General features: G+C 39.7%; 1 protein-coding gene across 3 annotated transcripts in view; it reads left to right on the top strand.

Annotated features, from left to right (window-relative positions):
• Positions 1-26,434, top strand: part of ankrd11 (ankyrin repeat domain 11) — a 122,291-nt gene that overhangs the window by 76,165 nt on the left and 19,692 nt on the right. For all 3 annotated transcript variants that reach the window (XM_063474600.1, XM_063474616.1, XM_063474607.1), the window contains 2 exons: positions 14,773-14,918; positions 21,100-21,232. In XM_063474600.1, the coding sequence (XP_063330670.1) occupies positions 14,832-14,918; positions 21,100-21,232 (220 nt within the window). In that variant the 5' untranslated portion in view covers positions 14,773-14,831. The remainder of the gene's footprint in view (positions 1-14,772; positions 14,919-21,099; positions 21,233-26,434) is intronic.

Raw genomic sequence — 26,434 nt, forward strand, 5'->3', positions numbered from 1 at the left:
CCTTCCATCCCTCTATCCGGCCCTGCCCAGTGATTTATAATTCATCTGGGATCCTGCCTCCCTCCAACACTCTGCACCAGGACAGCATTAGCATTCTGTTTGGTCCCCAGCTACGCTGCACCCACGTGTGTGTTGTGAATCTGAGGAATGATTCTTAGGCCTAGCCAGTGGGGCTCTACTTGGAACGGCTATTATTGTAGCTGTATGTGCTTGTTTGTCTGTGGCTTTGCTACTGTCCTCTGTCATTGTGGGAATCAAGTTGGGCTGTCTGTCTCTGCTCTTTTCTGTTAGTACTCCATTTTCCTCTGTCTTCATACGTCGGATGGTGGTCCACCTTCTGATCGCTGTAGAAAACAGTACAGCTCATTGGTTAAAAAAACAGTTATGATATATATTAGTCGTTTTGTGTCAGAAGGTTTTTTCCCAGTACTATATAACCTCTCATACCTTTACCACAAAACCAAAGCAGGACAAGTCACCTATGAATTTTAGACAAGCCTATTAATGCGTCACCGTCGCTCCCAGTTACCCTATTTCACAAGAAGCTCTGGTGCCATTAGAAATTTACTTCATATAATCTGTTCTCTGCATCTTTTTAGTGTCTTTCAGGTGGCTTTAATGTAAACTTACCGGTGGTAGCTGTACTGTAGCAGTTAAGCTTTTGGCTCTTAAGCTTAGGTGTGTTTGTCTTGCTGCGTGCTGAAACTGAAAGGACGCATACACTGAATAGCAAAGCAGCTAATTTACAGTTTAACTGACATGTTGAGGTAGTGATCATTATTTTAACAAGCTAATATTTTAAAGAGTAGGTCTGAAAAATGATGCATTCAATTGCTAACATATGCAGCTAAAGCATAACATCTGATTATTTCAGTGCAATATTGGATGTTTAAGCACAGCTTGAGAACATCTTGATAAATGATTACCTTGTGAATTTAATGCTGTGGAGACCTGGCATTGAATGGTTGATGTTAAATGTTGTGGAACAAACCATGTCTAAGAAAATCCTCAATTCTTGTGCCAAAGAAATTTGTAAGATTAAAAACGCTGTCCAGCTATATTTGATTTATTAGTTTTTTAGCAGCTCATGATACAGGCTGTGTACTCTGATAACTTGATAGTTAAATAGCAATTCACAGCTTTTTTTCATGTAGGAGCTTATTTTAGGTTTTAAAAATAAATTAGTAAACAGTCTTAATGGGTGCTGACGCACTAAATACTCCAAAAATATTAATTAGATTGTCAGCTCTCTCAAATGTATATAATGCTTCAGAAATTGCATTGCAGCAGAATGAAAATTACATGTTTCGGGCTGCAGCCTTTTTCAGCTTGGTTTAAAAAGAAATTAGGCCAAATAGGAGGTTTTGTATTCGTTTTGCAACAAACAAGCATTTGCGCATGCATGTTTAGAGGGAGAAATCTGCAGTTGTTTGTTGCTCGGCTGACAGAGGCTTGTTGGAGTGTTTTTACATGTGACATAAACACATTTTAACCCTGGTGTCCAGTTCAAGTGTAGAAAACAAAATTAATTTCACTTAAATCAATGAGGATTGATTCCTTTTGGCGCTTTATGTTAAGAAAACATGAAACAGTGAAGTTGTGATGTAAAAAGGCACACTTGGAAAAAAACAAACAAAAAAAAAAAACGTCTCAAGTGCAAAAAAATAAAGAACGGGCAGTGAAACTGTTACTGTTGTAATCATCTACAGTCCTACAGCAGACAGATCCAGTAGTTGCCAAAAACACAGTCACATGTCTGTGTGATCTGCCCCTTAGCTGCTTCTTCAATAATTTTATCACAGTTGCATTGCGGCATTCAGACCGCTTTAAATTGGGAACACTTTTCAGATGACAGTTTATACATTTGTGTGTGTGTGAGACATAATGATGCTCATCTGTGGAAAGGTCATATCCACCCTCTGTGCCTCTCCTCCCTTTCCTTTCTCCCACTCTGTTCATTATCTATCCAGGCTCGCTCCCTCTTCTCTGCATTTATTTTTACCTCCTCACGTAATCCTTAATTAATGTAGATCCAGTCACCATGCCTCACATTTTACTATCGTACACTCTTACTTGTGTACATACACACTCATTCATTCATGTGCTCTCACGCAGGCACACGGCAGACATAAATTGAGTCACGCACATCTTAACGTGCTGCGCGTTTTATGAGAATAAATCCTGGTGGCTGCATTTCTCTTAGACCTAAATTGTATATCGCACAGCCATCATGTCATGGGTTCCAATCTGGCTTGGGATACCTCACACATCACCTTCCTCATTTTCCAGATGGCAAAGCTAACAAATAATCAACAGCAGACACTTTATGTGGTACCATCGTGGCTTTTCATGGACACAAATTGAAGAACCGTAGAATAAGTCTGCATTGATCTTATCAATGCTGGAATAAAAATGTCACTATTCTTTTTCCCTTGCAGTCTAGGTTATGTGACCTGGCCCTTTTGTTATTTAGTAGTAAAACTGCTTTGAGTAAGAGAAGATTAATTAACATTTTTCTACACTGATACTCAGGAAATCCATTAGAAAGCAGACTTCATTAAATTCATCTGACTTTAAACCAAGCTGGCATTTACACGTCATTATAGCACATCTGCAGCAAATCTTCGGTTTTAGTGGTTTCGTGATAAGTTTAACAGGAATCATATACTTCAAGCGATACTTGAAGAAGTTGTTTCCTTTGAGCAAAGCCACGCAACCAACATTGCCAATTTATTATTGATGCTGTGGTGTAGGACAATCATTCCATGTGCTAAAAAAAGAGAAAGAAATTGAGCATCCCCAACATGAAGTAACCACCCTAAGCAATGTACATTAAACCCATGCAGTTTTAAACTGATGAAGGGAATGCAAAACGCTGTGCATTATGTATGAGGGAGGGGCTGCACTTCAGCATGTGGTCTTAACCCCCGGTGCTGGCTGTGATGCTTTAAATTAAATCTAGAGAAACTACACTCATGAATATGACTTTAGAGTTGCTTGGTCATAGTTTCCTGTTTTAGTGGCATCTCTTGTGTTATTTTCAGTCAGTGTTCATGTTACTATAGCTCTGCGTAGCACAGTGAGGATTTTTTTGTTTACATGTGATATGTTGCACAGTAGTTTCACTTAACATATTGTTTTAATTCTGCCTACACACTTCTGCTTATCAGATGTTGTTTTTATTGAATCTTGTGCTGCTCATTACGTTGTTTGTAACTGAAACATTGCCTCATTTCCATGCTCAGGAATAGGGTGACCTTCATTCAAGGAATACTGTACATACACTGCTAGCTGACGTAGCTCGACTTTGCTGTGAACTTTGTAGCGGTCACCAGTAGATTAAAGATTTGATGGAAATCAAACTGACAGTATAGCTAGGCATACTGTCAGTGTATTGTATGAATTCGTTACAGGAGCAGACTTTCTGAAAGATTAAAGGTGTTTCTTGATACTTTAATGTTATAAATTTGTTTTGGGGTTTGTTTGTTTTTTTATTAGGGCCCATTTTTGACCAGTAATTAAACTTGGCAGATAAATGGGTTTGTATTTGGTTTTGAAAGACAGACTGTGTTGCATGAATTATTGTTAACTGGGAAAGCTTACATTGTAAAATATTTAGCACTTGTGTTGGCTGGTGTGTGTCTGTGTGTGTGCAATTGTCCAGGCATTGATGGGTAATCCACAGACCTTTCTCAAAGACTAAATCTAAAATGTTCAACGTCAAAAACATGGAATAGCAGGTATACTGGGCTACTCTTGCTTGTGTTTGTGCTATCCTTCTCACGAAGTGGAGTGGACAGAAGTAATATCAAAATAATATAATTAAAACAGCCACTGTGATTTCTTCCAGTTTGTAGCCACGATTAGTCGACTAGTCGCGATGACTAATTTAGTAGTCGACGCGTCGTTTGAAGCTTTGTAAGATCCTAAGTGTAAGATCCTGGACAGGGATAGCTCAGTAGGTAGACTGGCGGCCCCATGATAGGAAGGTCGGGGGTTCAAATCCACTGAACGGCTACCCTGAGGTACCCCTGAGCAAGGTACCGTCCCTACACACTGCTCCCCGGGCGCCCAGTGGCTGCCCACTGCTTCACTGAGTGAATGGGTTAAATGCAGAGAGGAATTTCCCCACGGGGTCAATAAAGTATACATTATTATTATTATTAAAAGACGCACAAATAAGTAGTAGGATTTAAGAGTATAATAACAGACTGAAACAGAAGATGGCAGTACTGCATGTACAAGGATGCCAGCTGCCGCTAAACCCCGAAGAAGAAGAAGCAGTGTCCGGTATTGTAGCTGTGTCCAAATTCAGGAACCGCATCCTCCTGTGCCCGCATTAGTAGGCCAATTACGTTACAGCGACATGACGAAGACTGTACAATTTCGAAGGCTCCGACAAATGCCGCCGACAAATGCGTCCTTTATTTCCCCAGATTTGAAGGATGGGTCGGGTGTATACTTTGTGGCCCAACCTATCCCAGAATTCATAGCGCGGCCCTGCTCAGTTTCCAATAATGGCAGCAGCTAGTTAGTTTTAATATTACTCTTATTGCTCTTTCTGGGTCACAAAATAAACGTTTAACATATTTTCAGGCGAGAATGTGGCTGTGTAAACCTCAAATATCTGCTCAGTTTATCAAGACACCACATATTTTCAAAAACGCTCCGACGTTTTCAGAGACGTCTGTTACCCACCAGCTCAATAGCTAGTCGGGGTTCAAGGCTCACTAGAGCCGGTGAGAACACCGGACTCCCGGCAAATCGTTTTCAAACCCACCGCCATCTTTCGCTACTCAGGTTAAACATGATATATAAGTCACTTAGATAACTTAAAATGTTATTGTTTGGCTTTTTTCAGTATTTTATTTTTTCCTAATTTATTCGGTTTGGCTGAGATCAAAGTTATAGTTTTTACACAGCTGAATAAACGTCAAGCAGACAACTGATTATCAGAAGTGTGAGGTGCTCGAGAATATACTCCGGTGTAGGGCTGGGTCATATCATACCGTTCATGGTAATACCGGTGTAATTTTGGGCAACAATAGGAAAATGAAATATCGCGATAGAATATGGGTAAAACGCGCATGCGCAGTGCCTATGTTTACATACGCACATGGCGGCGACGCAGAATGAGAAGGGCGAAAGCGGTTCGTTGAATGAAACTGATGAACCAGAACTGGTTTGTAAAAATGCTGCAACTTCAGTGGTGTGGAACTGGTTTAGCTTTCGTCCGTCAGATACACAACAAAGCACTATTTTTGTTAGAGCATGCTAGCGGGTCGTCATTATTACCGTGTTGTTTGGAAAATACGGCAACTTAAAATCAATCCTTTGATTTTTCTGACAATCGACAGTGCCCCTTATAATCCCGTGTGCCTTATGTATGAATTCTGGTTGTGTTTACTGACCTCGAAACGATTTTATGTGGTACACGGCGCTCGAAAATCTGTCAAATGTTTCAGTACGACTTTGCTAAGCTACGAAGCCGCACCGCTTGATGGATTGTCGGAGCATTACGGCTATCGTAGGCAGGAGCCTCGCGGAGTGATACGTACTGTGCTTCAACATAATATTACCGTATTGTGTGTGTATAACCTCTTTTTAAGTTTTGTGGATATTATACATGGTTATGCTGAGGATATGTCGGCCAATTTCCACTGGAAATGCCTTTTGGTTAAACTGTCAGCAAAGAATTTGCACTGTTACTTTTTTTATAACTTTAATGCAGATAAAAAACAGCTGCTTGTTTAAGTGAAAATACATTGATGGGGTTTTTTTGCACTAATAAAGTTGCAGAGTTGTAAAGTATTTTGTCTAGTGTCAATTATATCGTCAGTTATATCATTATCGCAAATTTTCAAATGTATATTGTGATAAATATTTTTGGTCATATCGCCCTGCTCTACTCCGGTGTCCTGTTATATTTTAGATAGCAAGGAGCAGACGGCTGAGTTTATTAAACTTCACCGAAACAATCTGCAAATTTCATTAAAATTTAATAAACTATCATATTGTCTTTATTTTTAGTTAGCACATACCTTAAACACTTAAAGCTGTAAGCTAATGATAGTTAGAGCAGATGCATGCTGGTGCAATAAGCTGTACGTTTTACGTCCAATGGATGCATGATCTGATTAGTCGACTAATCGCAAAAATAATCGGTGACTAGTCGACTATCAAAATAATCGTTTGTGGCAGCCCTACTCTATCGTCTTTCCCTGTCTTGTTCAAGAAAACTATTCAGACCAAACCTACACATGCCATCATTGCTTTTAAGCAACACACCATTGACTTTTTCCAGGTCTCCACACTAGAGTCTTGGTAGCCTCTGCAATGGTTGAATTTACACAACACCTCTTTATCCATAGACTGAGAACTACACAAACAGACTTCAATGCGGGACAGTAAATCTGACATTTGACCACTGCTGTCTTGAGTTTTAAGTTCAATGAACTGTTACAGTATGGTTGTAGCATCAGACTGTGATTTTATTTGCACACAGATGACTGTGGGGCATTGGCTAGTTGGGTTTTTTGTTGTTGTTGTTGTTGATGTTGTTGTTGTTGTTGTTTGGGGGGGGGGGGGGGGGGGTTCAACCCCACTTGGAGGACGCATGTAGCTGTGTAGATGGCGTGTGGATGCCCAGTGCGGAGCCTAGTGTTTACGCTCTGCAGACAAAATCCCTTTCACACAAGCAGACATCCATATACATATACCTTAAAGTGGTAAATATTTTGCTGCTTCATATTGGTTGTGTGTGAAATTGCCTTCATAGTGTAAAAAGTTTCATAACTAGGAGGACTTTAATATGGATTGTTGTTGTTTTGGCCTCGTTTAATGGGAGCATGGGATTCCCAAACATGCTGTTATTTCCATCCATCCTGCTTAACAGCCTCTCAGTCAGAGGTTTGACATGTGAAAGTAAATAATGCCATGCTATATTGATAATTTTGTGCCACTTTTGTGGGTGTTTGTCGTTGTTGTGATAGATCTGCAAATGTATATTGATTATATTGATAGGTAATGCATTAATGTTTTCCCTATTTCTCTCCCTTCTTTTATTCTCCTGACTATTTTGCAGTATTCAAACTAGGGCTGCAACTAGCGATTATTTTGATAGTCAACTAATCGGCCTAATTTTTCTTTGATTGGTCAGTTATTCAATGATTATTTCAGTAATTCTTATCTCAGCTTCCTGTGGGCATACCTCCTGTTCTAGGGTCCAGTATATCACCTGCTCAAGCCTGCCCACTTGTGAATATTACCCTGCCGCCCTGTCCCACAGCAAATTAAAAATAAAGACCTAGGAAACGTATGAATTTGAAAATAATCAAATGTATTTTTAACATTACTCAATAGGACTGTCAGAATAAAAATGAAATGAATTAAAATGTTAGGTTATACAAATTAAATTGCTAGTAGTATTTAAACACAAAAATAATGTGGAAATGGGAAACTAAAAATGGCTTATGTCCATCATTTCAAATAAAGCTTCAAATTAAATCGAAAAGATTTTATTTTCCAGTCCAAAATAACAAGTCAACAAAGTTTACAGATGACTCATTTTGTGAATTCACAATTGCAGAGGACATGTGGACAAAAAAAAACAAAAAACAGGAGACAGTGTAGCTACTCCTGTTTAACTATTGCATTTCAATCATTAGCTAACAAAACTGAAATGCTGAACTGCTTAGCAAGCATCCTGAGAAGCTTCCGACAGGTGAGCTAACATAAATATTACTGTACAAACATGAAGATGAAAAAGATATCAAGGCCACACACGAACTTAACTCTCTAAAACGGATCCATTCAGAGTCAACATCACAGCTCCAAGGTGCCGGCGTTTTAAATGCTTGTGGACTGCAGTAGAGCTGTCATGGAAGCAACGCTCTGCTTTCATTGTCTGCATTTAGCTTTGTTTGTTTTCTGTGAAATGCTTTCACGTTTTTTTAAATCTCAGTTTTCTTCCATCCTCTCGGTTTGCTGTTTGTGCTACGTTCTTCTTCGTTAGTATTGAGTGCAGTCTTGGCAGACGACAAAGGCGATCCTTCCCCTATAGTTTCCCGTAATGTACTGCAGTTACAAAAACGCATTTACGTGGTTTTAGAGTATGACGCGTTGACAATGAAATTCTGCGTCGACTAATTTTTATAGTCCACGTCATGGATTATGGCTACGAATCATTGCAGCCCTAGTTCAAATGTCAATATAATATACAATATCTAATATAATATCTAATATATACAACTAATTGCTAGAAGAGGCATTGGTTAGCACATATTAGTCTGAGTGAAACATCTCTTTTTGATCAAATGGGGATCCAAAGGTCAGGGAGGGATTGAAACCTCGTTGCTTGAGGTTGATATGCAGAGGCACTCTTCTATCAATAGGCTTCCTCTCTCGGTCCACAGCTCTTTCACTGGCTTCTCTGATAGGCCTGCATCTGTCTCATTTGTTAGTTGCTAGGCAACAGGCCTTCTGTGTGTGTGTGTGTGCGCGTGCGTGTGTGCTCACACGTTGCTGTGGCAATGTCAGGCTTTAGAGAGAGAGAGGGTGGAGAGAAAGGGAGATGTTGAAAATAGAGAGAAAGGCAGATGAGAGAGAAGTACTCAGAGAGGTGAGAGGAAAGAAATGAGAATGAGTCAGAGCACTGATGAAGCTGAGGGACTGGAGAGGAGAGAGCCAAAATGCACTAGATTGTCTCTGGCCTTTCCTGCAGCCAAGCTGCATATATATACAGGCCTGCCACTATCTTAGCGAGGTCACTGGCAAAGACAGCGTGATTTACCAGACTGGCAGGCAGGCAGGCAGGCAGCAAGCCCTGAGCTGTTATTGGATGGAACAGAGAGGTGTAAGGGAGAGTGGACGTGCTCAGAATAGAAAATCAGACAGTGATTGGATTCCTCCCCACATCTCACTCCTCTCTTGCTCCCTGGCTCTCTCTCCTCCTAGATAATAGGACCACTCCCACTCACATTTCAGATATATTTTGTCATATCCAGATGTGGTTGTCCTCATATCAGCATTAAAGCATAACATTGACTTTAAAGTAGAGAAGGCACAAAAGATTCACATCTCATAATGTCGTATTTTACCAGAAACTTTTTTTTTGCTGAAAATGCATCTCATGTGTGATTTTCTGTTTTTCTTTTTTCATAAAACTGTAGAAGCTTGGCCTCCAACCGCAGAAGCAGAGATAATCACAGTTCTTTAATACAGCACTATGCACACAGTAATTCTGCTCCTTTTGTAGATATGTATTTTCTTTTCTAGCATAATGCATCTTCTCTCTGTGCTTGTTTTTGCATTAGCACATATTTGTATGTGCGTGCGTGCGTGCGTGCGTGCGTGCGTGCGTGCGTGCGTGTGTATGTGTTCATGTGTCATTCTCTTCTTCTCTGAACAGGTTTATAATGAAGTGAATGGGCCCAGGTCAGGGACTGAGCAGCCAAGCTGGGCTTTGGTTGCCAGGATACAGCAGCCGAGCCAGGCTGGTTTTATTTGCACACCAAACAGGCTAGCTAGCTGCTGCTGCTGTTGCTGTCTTTCTGTAGACTTATCTGCTGCATAGCATGTCAATAGACTGCAGGGTAAACACATACACAAACTAGGGCACAATGATTTGGTACAGTTTTTTGGGGTTTTTTTGTTGTTGTCTTTTTTGCTTGTTATTTTTATCTATAATTTGAAGATTTTATAATGCTTTAAAAAATATAAATAATGGGAAGCGAGACAGAGTAAATATGATTATTTGGTGTTAAATTTTAACTTCCTATTGCACCCTCAAAATGAATAAGAACATAAAGGTCTTCATTAGAAACACATAGATGCTTTCTCCTTGTACTCAAAATTAAGTTGTCTGTTTTTTTTCCAGTAAGTACCAAGTGTGGAAAAACTCTGTGGCTTTTGTACTGGTGAGAAATCTGTATTTGAGGTAAATAGGTTTGGGCTGAAAATGTATTTTGCATCAGCACCTTTTATATGGAATTGTAACTGGTAAATTCACCATGAATTGTCAAATGGATAACCTAGCAGGATGTATGAGGACTTGTGCTCCCAACTAAGATCTTTATTATCTTCTAAATATAGATACTAAAAGAGGTTTTTCACCATTACATTTCTGCCGAAGGGAGTTTGTATTGCTTTACCAGTTTGTGTAATCCTCTAACGTATCACAGTATTTAGGGGTGAGTCATGCTAAATCAAGGCTGTGTCAGTATCTGTTCTTAGGCATTATTTTGAACTGGTGTCTTTGGTTGAGTACACTTGAAAGGCCTTGATCTTACTAGGGCTCTAGGTCCAGAATGCAAAGAATCACAACTGCAACTCCTGAGCATCTCTGCTATGAGGACATTTGACCTGCGTAACACTTGTTTCACCATTTATGATACAATGGAGAAGTCATAGCGCATCTGTTAGCCAACATCAAGATACGAGTTGACTGCTTGGCAGTTTGTGTGTGTGTGTTTGTGTGCGTGGTGCTGATTCGTATCTGATTGTGCAATATGCAGCGAGGTCGATACACGCACGACGCACACAAACACGAGCACAGGCAGACAGAGCAACATGCCCATCCCTGTGTGCAGCTGCTGTACTGTTCAGCTGTCAGAGTGGAAAATTTGAGGTGTGTTTTTGTGTGTACATTTAGAGTTGGGAGTGGCGCGGGGCTGGGGCAAACAATTGCTTTTCAAATCTGCACCTGTACCTTCACTTTTTCTCTGCTATAGTTGTTTGTGTCTTTATGTCTCCGTTTTCCCCATACATAATCAGAATTGTCTGTGTTAGAGCAGCTGCTTGGATGTGCTGGCTATGTTTTGCAGTTTTATTGCAGCAGATATATGCAATAGCATTTTCATTTATATAACGGTACTTCTTATATGCTTGATAAGAAAACTCCATGTGCGTCACTGTACACATTATCTTTAAATAGAACATTAATTTTGTATGAGCGGGGCACACTAATGTCCCTTGTGCTTTAAAAGAAATAAATTCACAGCTGTGTGCCCTTTTATTAAATGCTACTGCATTTGTGTCCATTCTTCTATTTTATCTGCCTTGTAGGCTTTAAAACCATTGTAAACTAATTCTTGAAGTTGACCTCATGCAAGTGTGCTTGTGATTTGTCCCAGTGCTTCTGCAAGTATGCACATGGTATGCTGCAATATGCTGAAGTGTTGGCCTCCATCTGACCGCAGAGGGAGTGGCTCGGGATAGAGAGGATGCTACAGGAGGATGAAGAGAGAGAGGGACAGGGGGCATAGAAAGAATGGTGTGTGTGTTTATTCAGGGGTGAGAGAAGCTTGGAGAGTAGTACTGGCAGGTCTTGTACTTCATTTAGAAGAGATTGCTTCTCTGGCTCAACACTCACCACTCCTTTCTGCAGTTATCTCCATGGCCATGTCTAACTTGGCTGACGTCATGCATAAAACATTAAAACTCAACAGTGCAGTGCGTGGGTTTTTTTTTTTGTTTGTTTGTTTGTTTTTCTCCCTACCCCTGATGTCAGGGAGCGAGTCAGCAGGCAACAGTTAATTGGTTGCTTATAAACTTAAAATGTATTGCCCCGTTGATTAAAAATGTAACTACAGATAATTTCTCTCTGAAATGCATATTTTATATATCCACTTTGCAAACCCAAAAGTTGTAAAGAGAAGAGAATTGAAATGGGACACAGTTACAACAAAAATTTGACAAAACTTTGTAAAACACAAACAAAAGCCAGGCTGAAAAATGTAAATGAACTGTTGAATTTAGTAACTCATACAGCCACAACAAAAACCCTCAGATTATCCTGCAGCTACTTATGAGTCACAGGACAGAGATGAGGAAGACGTGAGGACGGTTCCTCACTACAAATCGAGTGCGTTAATTAATAATTCTGGGATGTTTTGGTTGAACAGCCCTCTTCATGTTATGTCACAAGTAGCTAAGGGATTTGTTCTAAAATTATCCTTTAATTTATTATTAACTTTCTTGTGTGCTCTGTAACCCTGTCTTTCGTTGCCTTAAACTCTTCTAAGCTTCAGGTCATGGTCTTGTCGTGACATTCCATTGAAAAAAAAATTCTTCTTCCAGTTTGGAAGTCCCTTAGGTTTTTGCCAGAAAGTTTAACTTTGATCTCACATGTCCACAGAATATTATCTGGCAACATTATCCAGCAAGTCTTGTGAAATATCTGGAGAGTCTTTTCAGATGTGCTGCGATGTCCTGATATGAACACCATTCTTATTCAGTGTTTTTCTTATTGTGGACAAGTTGTCGAGATCTGTGCAGTTGTTCTGCTGTTACCTTTTGGTCTTTTTTCACCTACTTTGGGATTATTTTTGGTGTGCTCTTTACAGGACGCCCATTCCCAGGTAGTGGACCTGAATTCTAGCCATTTGTAAATGCTTCTACCCTGTAAATGTAGTAGCAATCTTGCCATGGTTCACATCAACTGATCTCTCTCGAAAAGACACGGCTTTGACAGTAATCAGACTTTGTATGCCTTTATTTATAGGGAGTGACACCTCTTAAGCCACACTTACAATCTCATCTCCTTAATTGGAACACCTGACACCAAGTAGGTTTAGGCAAAGTCATTGGCACAAAAGTGTACCGTGTGGAATTTCTCAGTGTGTTTTATCATATTGCATTTGTCTCCGGTTTGAAGGTCACGTTTTATGACTAATCAATGTAGAAATCCTGATCATTCCTTATGGGTCACCAATGTTTCTGGTACCTTAAAGATAGCAAGTGCTTAAATTCTTTTCAACCGTTAACACCTCAAAACACCTGAAAGTTGTTTTGTTCGCTGGCCTAGATTACTATTCAGCACCACTTTAACGCACTCCCACTATATGCAAGCTCATGATCACTTACATTTCTGAATATGTAGATAAAACCCACCAAGTAATTGAGTGGGAGTAGTTTTTGCAGTGGTTGCCAAGTTAGTAATGTTTGGTTTCCATTACACATCATCTTATAAAGGCTGAAATTAAACTAAATAGTGTAATGTTAATCAAACACTCATTTTCTTTAGTAATGTTGAATGAATTTGCAATTTGTTCTTAGAGAAAATGAGTTTGTGTGTTGGTTGTAAAACATCCCAAAGGGACATTTTGTAGGAATCTTGTATGTACACTCATAAATGAACATATGAAATTAATCAACTGTTCAGCGGCGAAACACATAGACACACTGTCAGCAGATATTGGGTGTCTTGTTATTGGCATGAAATTACACAGGAAATGATGCCCCTTGGTTTTGAACAGGGTTTCCTCTCCATGTCTGCCTTTGTGTGACTGCAAGCTTGCAAACAGCATTTTCTTGTGTTTCACATATCAGCGAAATGCTCGGTTGCTATAATCATCTATCATAGTAGTCCCAAAATAGTGCAGATTATTGTTCTAGAAGCCTCGCTGACCCAGTTTAATGTGTGTGTCTGTGCATGGCTGCAGTGTTTGTTTATTTCTGAGCGCGGTCGACCTTCCTGTCACTTTGCTTGGTGTGGTGAGAGGTGGGAGTTGAGGGAGATTGCAGCAAGTGCCTACCAGTAGCAAAGAGGGACTAACAATGAACTGTGCAAGTGAGGAAGGAGCCTGTGGTTTGCTGTGTTTCTCATGTCTTTTTCTATACAGCGGTAAAGGGGGTCAGTACGTCCACTGCAGTTGTGTGCCTATCTGGTTGGCTGGCTGGCTGTCTTGACTTGACTGACTTGCCTGGAAGGATATAAATAGCAGTCTTTGAATAGGATAACTGCAGAGCGAAGGGAAGAAGAGTGGGGGGAGGGAAGTGGAGTGGAGATGGAAGTGGCGCCAGGGAAGATAGGAGTGCCAGTGTCTCAAAGTAGAGGGAAAAAATAATGCAGCCATGGCCTCATCTGTTCACTCACTCAGTCAGTCACAGGGATGATCACATTTGGACGCACTCTTTAGAGAAAGTACATTACAGAGGAGAGAATTGAGGAAAGGAATGTATGATTAATTCATGGCTCTGTGAAGCAGGCGGCCATGAAGGAAAGGCAGTGGATAGTAATGCACATATTGTTGTGTACTTGCACGTAAGGCAAAGTAGACACTAAGAACACAGAGCACAATAAACTGTACAGAACTCTCAGGGTTTATTGTGAATTTACAGTAAAACCACTTATACCAGAGATGATTGTTTTTGTTGTTGTTGCTGTAATACAATGGATCACCTTCCTTAGTCACTATGGCAAGGATGCCATAAATTAGTACAGGGTAAAGCCCACAATTACAAGGGCTGGCTAGCTTTGGCGGTAAGTAGCTGTTTGGGTTTTTGTTGAGACGTGCCGGTTAAATTTCTAAAGACATTCCTCAGCTGTTCCAAGGCCCACAACATGTGCATTACGCAATATCTTGGACATAGTCTGCCCTGTTGTCATTCCTAAATTCTAGTATGTCAGCACTTAAGATGTAGCTGATATGAATAGCATGCCTCTGTTAAAAGTAATTGTACTTTGATTGGGTTTACACTTAACAGAGATTTCTAACAACTTTTTTTTAAGTATTCAGGCGGCTGTTACTGCTCTTTGGGTTCTGCCTGGTGAACAGATAAGCCTTTTGCCTGCCACAGCTGCAGCTCTCCTCCCTCTTTAAATGCTCTTCCTCCAGAGCCAGGGGTGTAATGGTTGAAAGTGGAGTGCTTGATGTACCACTAATGGCTGCATCGTCTGGCAGTGTGTAAATGTGTTTTCAATGAAACGTCAGGTGCTTAACTCCCCCTCCCCTCCATCCACACACCATTTTGTTTTTCTCTTTGTTCCAGACGGTTGATGACGATGCAATGGCAGCGTGAATGAAGCTTGGCGTGGGGAGAGCTGAACGATGCCCAAAGGTGGGGGTTCTAAAACCCCCCAGCTGGACCACTTCCCACTCAACACCGACATGGTGGAAAAGCAAGGTGGGAAAAAGGTAAGATTGAAAGGCATACAGTAAACACAGTGCACAGCAACAAAGCCTGTTTCACTTGGTGGAGAAACATGAGTTAAAGTAATGACAAAATTAGTTTGAGATTGGGGTTTAGATCATCATTGAACTGAATGACCAAGACACGTGCTCTTCAGCAGAAATCATTTACTCCCTTTAAACAGCACTTTCTGACCTTTTGGTCATAAACCTGAGACGCTCACATCAGTTTAGTTATTCAGTAATTACCAGTTTACCTCCGTAAGCTTGACAGTTCCTTACGCATCATCAAAAAGCTTTCTGTCCCAAACTAATGTTGTTGTTTACCAGTCACACCATGCTTTGCATTGGCTCTGTGGACCAGCTGGAGGCAAGTTCTGACTTGTCAGCTTACAGAGCTCATCTCAAATGTACTGTGGAGTAGAGCAATGTATGTGTTGCATCACTCTGCAATTTATAGGTATTTACTTTTAGTTTAACAACCAAAGTAATGAGTAGAATGTAGTGTGTAAATTAAATAATTAAAAAGAGTAAGATTCTTCTTTGCACATTTGATTGTATTGTAAGCTCTGTCCCAGCTCATTCCATGGAAATATAAATATTGATGTATGTTTTTAGGGGTGTGCTGTTCCCATATTTCAGATTGGATTTTGGTGACAGCGGGCTGGTCTGTTCAGTTCAGTTCTCTTGTTCAGGCTTTGCCACACCTCAGCTGTAGCGTGTTGGTTGCTAGCCAGAATGAATTTAAAAGCAAAGCAATGTGGTTTAGAAGTATTTTACACTTGCTACACCAATAGTTGTTGGGTTTTGGGGGGGTTTTTATAAATGTTTGCAAAAGTTTTTTAGTTAACCACAAACGGGTCAAGTGAGTTGACACGGCTAAAAACTTGTCTTTAGTTCAATCAAAGAGACATCATAAAAATTGCTTCATTTAAGCCGTATCCTGTCAGCTTCATGGTCAGCGCATGTATGTGCAGGAAGACGAGCAACTAGTGCAGCTGTAAGAGCATTATGCAGCAACCTAATGAGATTAGTCCAAAAAATTTAAAAGAACGACCCAAATACATTTTTATTTTTCATTTGATTTATCTCTTTGCTGTTTTACTGTTGTTGTTTGTTATTTCACTAATAACAGCCAATTTCTAAGTCGGAAAAGATAGCGTTGAGTCAAGACTGATGTTGCCTTACACATAAAGATCCCCAGTTTTTTCCCAAGGATAAAAATACAGTGTAATAATTCAACACACTCACTGGATCGCGACTAGGTATCAGCAGATACCCAAAGCCAGGGTACTGTAGAAGAACGTAAGATATCCGATTTTTTTATTCTGTTTTTTGCAAATATCATTTGACTTCATGACATGGAAATGGGGCACAAGTGAAACCTGTGCATAGTTATGCACTGTCCCCCCTCTGACAACATGGGCTATCAAAATAGGTATGTTCAAATCACATGAATGTATAAGTACTGGTATGTGCAAGAGTTAAATCAAACAGAAAATGGGAATGAAGCAGATTTTTTTTACATTTGAAAAGTTCATGTGTGCATACGGCTAGTGATGCAGTTCTGGACTTCAGACTTCTCTCTAACCTTTCTGTGCATACATTATAATGTATGTTAATAAGGTGATGCTCTTTAGGTTGGGCTTTTACCATCAGTGCAGTGTTTTACATCTTGAGCTTGTTAGAACACTAAAGTCAGTCTGGGATGACATAAATGGGATGTCCAAACACTTGGATGTCCTAAATCCACTGAGGAACAGTTGCAGGTTTTTCAAGAAAAACCTCCCTGACGGGTACCTTTTAAAATACAAAAATAAAATTAAATTAAATGTCTTTCTCAAACTCACTTTAGCTTACTGCCTAAAATGTTTAAGCGTTACTATATATCAGGTGTAGGAAGCTTACTATAAGGCATCAAATCTCTGTCTGTCTTCTTTTGCACAATCAGGAGTTCAGCAACCAAACCTGCAACACAGATGCACGTTAATCTGCATCCACACTGTTCACTCGTTGTGCATCACTTTAAAACTTTGAAATTGGTGCTTAGCTGCCTTGATAACCCTATATGTTTTTACTTCCAGGTCATATGTTAAACACCAGTTTGTTTCACTCTCATTAGTAGTTGCTTGACTCACTTGCCTGGAATTTGAAGAAAGTTTATCTCAGGTCCCTGCCAGTGGTTATTTCTATATTGCATATTATGACATTAACATGCTACCTAGTAACCACTTACCAACAGGCTAAAACATCCCTTTTTAGCATATATGAACCTGTAACACCTAATAAAAGTATCCCATTATTTTTAATTTCATAACAGTAATACCTAATTTATAGCCACAAAGCTTTACACTCATGTTACTTGGTTTGGCAACCAAACAACAGACTAAAATCACAGACCAAACCATACTCTAGCTTGGGTACCAGCATGTACTAGTCAGTAACTCATGATGGGATATGATTCCCCCTCCCTGACTTTTTTCTTCCTTGTTGATGTTGGTTAACTTCTCTTTACTTGACTTGCACAGATTTTATAAGTATCACCATGATAAGTGGTGTAAAGTTGTGATTTAGTAGGGGAATCTATATAGACTGCATGCATACTTTAATAAAAATATTTGCATTTGGTATGTGTACTGTATTGCAAGACAAATGATACAATATATTGTGGTATGAATACTTTATTCCATCAGTCCTGCATATTTGCTATATTTTGTTTTCTTCTTGCCACATCTTCGACTGACCTATTATTTAATACAACATACCTGCACAGGTCTTTGTACTTGGGGAATCTTCTTACTCTCAGTTGTATCTTGTAGTTATCAATTATTGATAAACAGCTCAACGGAGATTCCTTTTAATTAAACTATAGTTCTTGCATTTGGCTTCAGCATAAATGCTTAATTAAATAATGGACTATTGCATAATAGACTTGGGTTCAGTGTTTGTTGTCTTAAAAAGCCCTAAGTCACATGTCTGAAGTGCTTTTGAATGGTGTCACCTTATTGCCCAGTTATGACGTATTCACTACCTTGAATTTGACACAGATACTGTTGTCACTGTTTGTGTTGGAACAAAGTTTTGGGCGCAGCTTGATGATGTCATGGTGTGTACTAACTGTTCAGCTACCAGCAGCAGCTCTGAGAGGTGTAGAAAGGAGAGGTACAGCTTATGCAGGCATGGATTTACAACCCTCTGCAAAGGATTGCATCAGACTCTGGTATGGAGGGAGGGAGGGAAAGAAGCGAACAGGGGTGGGTGGAAAACTGAGTGAGACGAAAAGAGCACGCATTGCTAGGAGACCACCAAACAGGGTGTCGTGTGAAGGCAGATCAGAGGAAAGTCTTGAGTTGTCAAAGCTTTGCTTACACTTAATTCTCCAAAAACAACCCAGTTGAACTTTAGAGATTTGAGTTGGTCAATTTGAATTGGTCATTTTTCCCCAGTCCAGTTAACCAAAGCTATATGATGGTTCTTTTGTTTGTTTGTTTGCTTGCTTTAAGAAATCATTCACATACTGTTTTCCATGCTTAAGATGTACTGTAGCTTCAGACGTCTGCATCATAATTTCGCTTAAATGGTGTGTTCTCTCTTCGTGGGAGTGAGCGGAGATGCAGACGGGCAGACAGAAAGATCAGCTCATTGTAGCTGACACTGTTTGTCTCTACTGTACCATGACATCATGGTCTTATGACTGGGGCAGGGCAGGGGGAGGAGTTCAAAGAGTTGACACATAATAGAAAACCTGCCCTCGGGATAGAGATAGATGAGTAGGGTACAGAAGATAGGACAGAGAAATTAGGTGAATTAAAGCGTCTGTTTGTACGTTATCTCACCTCTGTCTTGTATCTTACGTTATGAGTCCTTAAACCTGTGTAGTTAACAGAGAGTCATCATATGATTATATCCTTCCTGTAGAAGTTTTGCTTGAACATTTGTACAGTTATAGGGAGCTATAGTGGACAGATTTTTTTTTTTTTCACTCTGTGCTGAATCCTGTGTATGCTTTTTGTTTTTTGTTTTTGAACGCTTAATCACAGATGGTGTCGTCTGAATCATACATGGAGTCATTACTGAAATTCCAGTATGTGACTACTGTATTGCAAGAGAGTACATTTAGACTTTCACGATACCGACCAGAACCTTACATGACAAATAATGTAATTATGAAAAACACTTAACTCTTTTTAGATAATATCATTTATTTAAAAAAATGCACCTTTAAAAGCATGGTATCCTTTTAATGCCACAACAGTAACATATAATTTTTATCCACAAAAGTTGAAGTATAATGTATTTTGATGCCATAACATTGTCTAGCAACCATATAGCAATGGGCTAAAATGTCCCATTTTTAGCATATAAACCCATACACACTCATTCACACAAGCACTGTTATCTATACTGTGCATTACTGTCATTCATACGCATTCATACTCCGATGGATGCATCGGAGAGCAAGTCGGGGTTAGTATCTTGCCCAAGGATATTTGGCATGCAAACTGGGGGAGCCAGGGATCGAACCACCAACCTTCCATTCAGCAGCTGACCTCCTCTACCTCCTTAGCATAAGCATGTAGTACATTAAATATAGAAACCTAAATACATGAGTCATGGCTTAAATCCCCAATAAACCCACCACAGTGGTCGCAATGATCACTGCCCCAATCTTGTCTCACAGTCACTCGCATTTATACCCACCGTTAAGGTGCAGGAAACCACTGCAGTATTCTCCTGAGCAATAGGTGTCACCACTCAGACAATATCACCACAGAAGAAGAAGTCAAAACACGGAAGCAAAGACTTTGTCGGGTGTTGTTTTGCAAAGTTTTTTACATAAACTTAAGTTTTCAAACTGTTCCAACACCCTCTGTATATCTGCACTTCTCTGAGCTTCTGTACTGGAATATCATTAAAATGGCGGTAAAAACCATCACAATCGTACACTCGTGTCTTCAACCCAGCTGCGGCAGCCACGGCACAACGTGCCAGGTTACAAAGATCTTGAGGTGCACGAATGGCCAAAGCGCTACAAAGTGTCACGCAACACACGATGTGATGTCAAAATCAGCACGCAAAATATCAAGCATAATAGGGACATTACTGGGGGACACGTTAAAAACGTTTTTGTTACACAGATACAACACTTGTCTTTTAATATTGTGTTTTTGTCAAATATTCACATTATCTACAAATATCTATAAATATCCACTTTAAATTGATTGACTTTATATATTTGCTCAGTGAGAAGCTACTGCTTTCCTCTTTTAAAATAATTCTGTGTTGAATTCTGTGTATTTTAGTCAGGTAAAAAATGTATATAAATTAATAATGAATAATTGTTAGTAGCTCGTGTAAGAGATACAAACCCAGCTTCAGTTCCATTCCCAAGCCTGGTTAAATGAGACTGCTGAATTAGGGAGGGCATCCGGCGTAAAATCTGTGCCAAATCACACATGTGCATCTATCAGCTGTGGCGACTCCTTAAGAAAGGGACCAACCTAAAGTAGCTTTAATAGTGAATAATTATTTACTGCTACCACACAAACTATTATGAAGATGACATCATAAACAACTTGTAGACATCTTCCACTGTTTGTGGTCTGTGGTTAAAAAAAAAAAATGCTATTCTGGATAAATTAGTTTGAATGAGCACCCAAACAGAACAACCGTTAAGTTAAGCTGGGCAAACACATAAGTATTTACATCTGTTGATAGCAGATACACAGGGGCTTGTGATTGTTTCCAGCAGCTGTAGACCACAGAGCCAAGCCGGCGTCAGCTTAGCCTCCTCTCCCTGTGCCTGGCTCTTTAACTGTGGCCAGGAATCTAGGAAGAAACTCTGGAAAAAATTTTGCTTTGAGAAGCCCTTAACAGCTAGAAGAGTCAGGCCAGTGAATTCAGTAGGAAGGTATAGCCAGAGATGTATAACCTCCAGGGGGAAAAAGCTTTTTATAAACTCAGTTTGTGGTCAGCAAACTTGTGCAGTCTTTTATCAGATGTTATTTCCTGGTGACCATTGAAATTAAAGTTAATTTAATTAATGCTTCAAAATGTGCCTGGGGGTGTTTTCAAGGTGGCAGCCGAGTCAGGAATTGCTTCTAGGGCTTTAAAGTAAAGTAGACAAATAAAGTGCACTGCTCTGATGAAGACACTTGCTCACCCCAGTGTTTTGTTGCTTTCACAGGATAAGGTGTTATCAAACAAGACTCCCAAATTGGATCGCAATGATGGGGTCAAAGAGATGAAAGAAAAGGCCTCTAAAAGGAAGCTGCCCTTCACTGCTGGAGCAAATGGAGACCAGAAAGATTCTGACTCAGGTAAGGTTGTATTGCTGTGTGTTTACGTTCATGTTTTTGCATCTCGATCACCTTGTGACTTTGAATAGACTCAACTGGTTCTTATATAGCGCTTTTCTACTCTACCTGAGCACTCAGTGCGGAAATCAAAGAGGACGGAGAGTAGTTAGCAGTGCTGTGTGAACAGGGCTTGACCTATGTGAAGTGAAAGCGCTCCAAACTTTGAATTAGCTGGGTGTTTGAGAATCAAGGAGTTTGTACCTACAATCATAGTCTAAAAGGAGAGGAAGACCACACAAAATCATGATCCAATTAAGTGGGGATTTGGGCAACATACAAGCCTGACCAGGCCTGGGTTTGGTAAGGCTCCAGCTGTTTTCTTTTAATTAGGGAGAGAAGGACTAGTCCTCACGCTTGTTTGACTTTGGGCTTTAAAGGTTCAGGATTTAGTTTGTTGATAATGGTCCAGCTTAGAGGCTTTGGTAACAGTCTTCATCAGCACTGGGTGAGTTGCTAAATTGGTTCATGTTCAGTGTTTACACTTGGGGAAAAAACCTTTCCTCTCCACACACAAGAGGAAAACTACAAGTATGCAACAGATGACTGTTAGGGCATGAGGATGTGTTTAGCAAGATTGGACAAGTATTTTGTAAACACATAATGTTGTATGTGATTACTGCTTAACTTAAGCAAATTATAAATAAATTAAAAAGTTTGAGAGGCTGTAATATGTCTTAAATCTCTGGACCGTTTGTGTATGTGTGTTCTTCACATCCATTTAAGTTGCAAGATTATTTCATGTTCTTCTTCACAAATGTTTACTTGTTGTGTATTAATATTTTAATCTCTTCTGCTGAATTCATTTTATTTATCCATTAGGTTTTTTATCTTGAGATAAGCTTCACCCTACCTCACTCACACGAGATGCGAAATCTAAAGACGAGAACATTAGCTGGAAATTCTTTTAGTATACTAATAGTTTCATGTTGTCTTCCAGCGCCTTGCCTTTCTTTGTCTCTGATCTGAGCTATATTGTGTTAGTTTCTAAGATTTGCAAACTGTAAAAGCTTTGAAGATTAGCTGGCTCCTGGCATTGCACACTTTCCAGTCAGGTGAGAAGTTTATTAGGTTGCATTGGGTCATAGCGACAGACCTATTTTTGTTAGCGGTAGCTACCCAGGTAGTATATGGGGGCAGTAAAATGTGTGTTGTTAACCTGGACTTCCACCTGCATGAAAATTGGCGTTTTTGCATATGTGTGTTTTGTAGTCTGTGGCCTTTCAGTTGACCCTACTGGGACTGTTTTTAACCTCTCTGCAAAATTTTACACCTCGGACACGTCACAGCCCCCCCCCACCCTTCTAATCTGTGCCTCTCTTCCAATGCTCATTTCCTTTGTGGCTTGCACACTGGTGACGGATAGCTATAGCTGTGTAGAGAACACGATTAATACGTTTTTTAAAATTCGTACAGTATACTAGTGCTGGGCGATATGACGATATATATCGTGTGGACGATAGAAAAGTGTCTATCGTGCCATTTGTCTTCTATCGTTTCTATCGTTTCTAACCCTAATTTTATAAATTATTACATAAAATATATCATTAACCCTTTACAACCGGTCGGAGCAGGCACACTCCGTTTTCCCTAACTATTTTTAAATCCCTGTAGTACTGGAACCACGTGAAATAGCGCAATAATTTTTTTTGCATATGAAACCGTAGGAGTTGTACTTACATCTTATTCCATTAGCTTGCCCTAGGTCACGGTTTCCTTCCACATATAGCTTTGCAAAAATTGCATAAAAAGCACTTCCAGCAACAAAAATATAATATTCCAGACTTGCAGCAACAAAAGCATAATATTCCAGACTTGCAGCAACAAAAGCATAATATTCCAGAAACACGCTTTGCCGATCCGATCAGCTGTTCATAACACATACTACGTTGGAATATAAGTCAGCGCGAATTATCACATGTCCGCCATTGTCTGGCCGAAACCGGAAGTGACGTCATTTTCGCGGAAAATATAGTTTTTTAGCTTCAAAGCCTATGTTGGTGTTTTTAAAAGTCATGTTTGACTTTATGCTTTTCTGTATCGTTTCTGGGATGCTTAGAAGTCAAATTACACTGTTGGAAATAGTTTATTTTGATGCACATGCTGTGTTTTTGCAAATTTGCATTTATTTATTTTCATTTTTCCTATGGTATATAAAAATTTGTGTATCTCAAAAATAAAACTATGAAGACACTCAAAATAAATTTCTCGTGGTTGGAAACTATTTTGTGCAACTTTTTTGTATTTACAGTTTTGAGGGATAAGCCTCTTAAATTTCTCTAACTAGAAATATATGTAACAAAAAAAAAGATTTTCAGATTTTTTGTAGTTTATTGCACTTTTTTGCAATTTATGTAGTTACTATGGACTTAATGCATACATATTATTAAACTTTGGGCTATAACGGTTGTATTGATGTATAGCAACTTGAAATGCTCCCACAAATGGCACTACAGCATGTAAAATGTAAAGATAAGCTCTTTCGGACTTGGTTCTGTGGTAGGTCTTAAGGGGTTAAATAGCCTGTGGCAAATATATTAGTGTTGTCTTCTCACGATACATACTCTTAACTTTATGCAAGAGAATATAAAGTATAAAAAAATTATATTTTTCGCAAAGAAACTCCGTCTTGTGGTTTTGCGACATGGTACTGCTTTACGTGCACCCGGATTTGCGACATGCTTTACGGTAACTCAAAACAAAGACTGCACCCTCTCCACTCGCTGTTTACAGACTGCATACTTTCCAGATGACCACAGGTCAGGTGGTATATCGTGATATATATCGTTATCGTGATATAAAATAATTCATATCGTGATAAATATTTTTTCCATATCGCCCAGCACTACAGTATACCCTTCTATTATATTCCATTCAAAATTATATCACCCAGTATGGGTCTTTTTTGTTTCTTTGTTTCTTTTTTTTTATTCAGACACGGTGTGTCTTATGTGTATCCCATCTCTTATTTGCTTTTATAATTATCAGTATTGACCATTACAATCTGGCTAATATCGTTCGATAATATACTGTGTGATGGCATTCTGTCAGTTAGACCAGTTTTACATGAACTTTCCTCACGGCTCAGCTGCTGTTGAGTGTCTTTTCACTGCAGGCATTTTCAACGTTGTGTAAATACACAGACCTTCTATTCCAAACAGTTTGAAATATGACATCATTTGGGGGTGGAGCTCTTGTGGATACACCCACTAAACACAGGGTCTGTCAGTGTGTTTTTGGGGCACAATGCTGCAGCTACGCCTACGTCTTTCAGTTGGTCCGCACACGTCTCTCGTGGATTGCAAATACGATAACTGCATCATCTGCCTGTGCGTGTCTGAAAGAGGGTTATTATTCTGGCCCGTGATAGTATATATCCCACCTAAGTAAACTCTTCACATTTAAACTCTGCACTGTGCCATACTAGTCAGGTTAAGATGTTGTCTGAAGTTGTCCTAGTGTTACTGGGAACGGCTAAAACATTCAGGTTTTGGTGACGATGCAACCTGGGTGGATGAGTCGAGTAACGCAATGCTGTCATTCTCACTGTGATTTCAGCTGATAGTTGGGGATTTGCATGACTCCTCAAGTCAACAATAGAAATAGTTGTTTAAATAAATGAATCATGTTCAGAATTTTAAAAACAACAAGGGTCTTCAGTTTTGTTTTGACTTTTGTGTGCGCAGCCATCACTACCAAAAATGGGGGGGGGGGGGGGGGTCATGGGCAGGCAGGAAAATACCAAATTTCTTCCTGCTGCTGCTCTTTTTACTGGAAAACAATTTGTATCTTCTGATGTTTAATTTCTTCTTCTGCTGTAGACCTCTGTAGAGTCCACGATGTAACATACACAAGTGCCTGACGCGGTTGTGTCTGGGCAACGAGTTATAGCCCTTTTCAACTAGTACCTACTCTGCTGGGCTTGGCTCCATTAGGTGGTAGTGTCTGGTACCAGGCACTAAGCCCAGGTTCTAGGCGATCTGAGTGACTCTGAGTCGCCGCTCTCATGACATGAGAGCGACTCCTTCACAAAAATTAAAACTGCAATTTTTTTTAAACCCAACGAGGGAAATGGCAGCACTAAACCCAACACCATGGTCTCCGAGTCTGGGGGAAAAAAGCTGTAGGCAGAGCGGCAGGTATACCATCACCTCGACGCCCTACAGTGTTGTGTTGTGTCACATAAGAATGACAACTTTTGGCTGAGTTGCTATAATTACCCCACACGCATCAGTTACATGACTTGAGTTGTGTCACGTCAAGCCAAGTAGGTACTAATGAAAAAGGGATATTAGTATCCGCAGCTACTGGCAGATGCAAAAAAGAGCAACTACCAACTTTATTTTATTTTATTTTTCTGTTTTCCCCCTCCACCTAGTTGCAAGAGATTAACAACCAATGGTTTGACATCATTCAGAGTCAGTGATAGAAAAACACTCTAGGAAACAAAGTGATCCATTTTCTCTGCTGGAGCATTTTTATATGAGTTATAACTGAATGTATAAATGCAGTTTTGTTAGGAAGTAGAACCATTATGTGTTGGTTCGATTAATGCATATTAACATTCAGAATAAATTATATTTACTTTTATGTTATACACTATAGATGTGTTATGTATTCCACAGTGAAAAGTATTTTGGGGATGTAAAAAGGGGCAGACTTAATGGACGCAGATATGTGACTGGGTGGTTGGCATTATCTAAATCAGCTGTTCTGTTTGTGTTTTTGTAATTTCAGCTCACCTTACTCTGTTCAAACTGAGTCATTTTGTCCTCTTTAGCAGCCTTCTAAGATATTAATTATTGCCATGTCTTAGAAGCTTTGACTGAGACATGGCAAGCCTTGATGGTAGGTCATAAAAACAGATAGTGGTGTGCAAGGATCCTCAGTGCACACATGTAGTCTCGCTAATTGGTTACAACACATAGATTATCTTCCCAGAGTCACGATCTTTATGAGTTAAAAACAAAAGACAGAAGGTGCACTCACTGACTGCATCTGATTAACAGACAAACAGAGCGTCCTGCACCACATGATGTTCTTTCTATACATTTCTGACTTTCTCTTGCTCAGTGCGAATCATTGAGAAAACATCCTGTTGGCCACTTCCTGCCTCTTCTCCCTTAGCTTCCTGTTTATGCGACTTTTTGGGTCCTTAAACAGAAC

The sequence above is a fragment of the Pelmatolapia mariae genome, linkage group LG1 (genome assembly GCF_036321145.2).
Source record: "Pelmatolapia mariae isolate MD_Pm_ZW linkage group LG1, Pm_UMD_F_2, whole genome shotgun sequence".
NCBI classification, from domain to species: domain Eukaryota; kingdom Metazoa; phylum Chordata; class Actinopteri; order Cichliformes; family Cichlidae; genus Pelmatolapia; species Pelmatolapia mariae.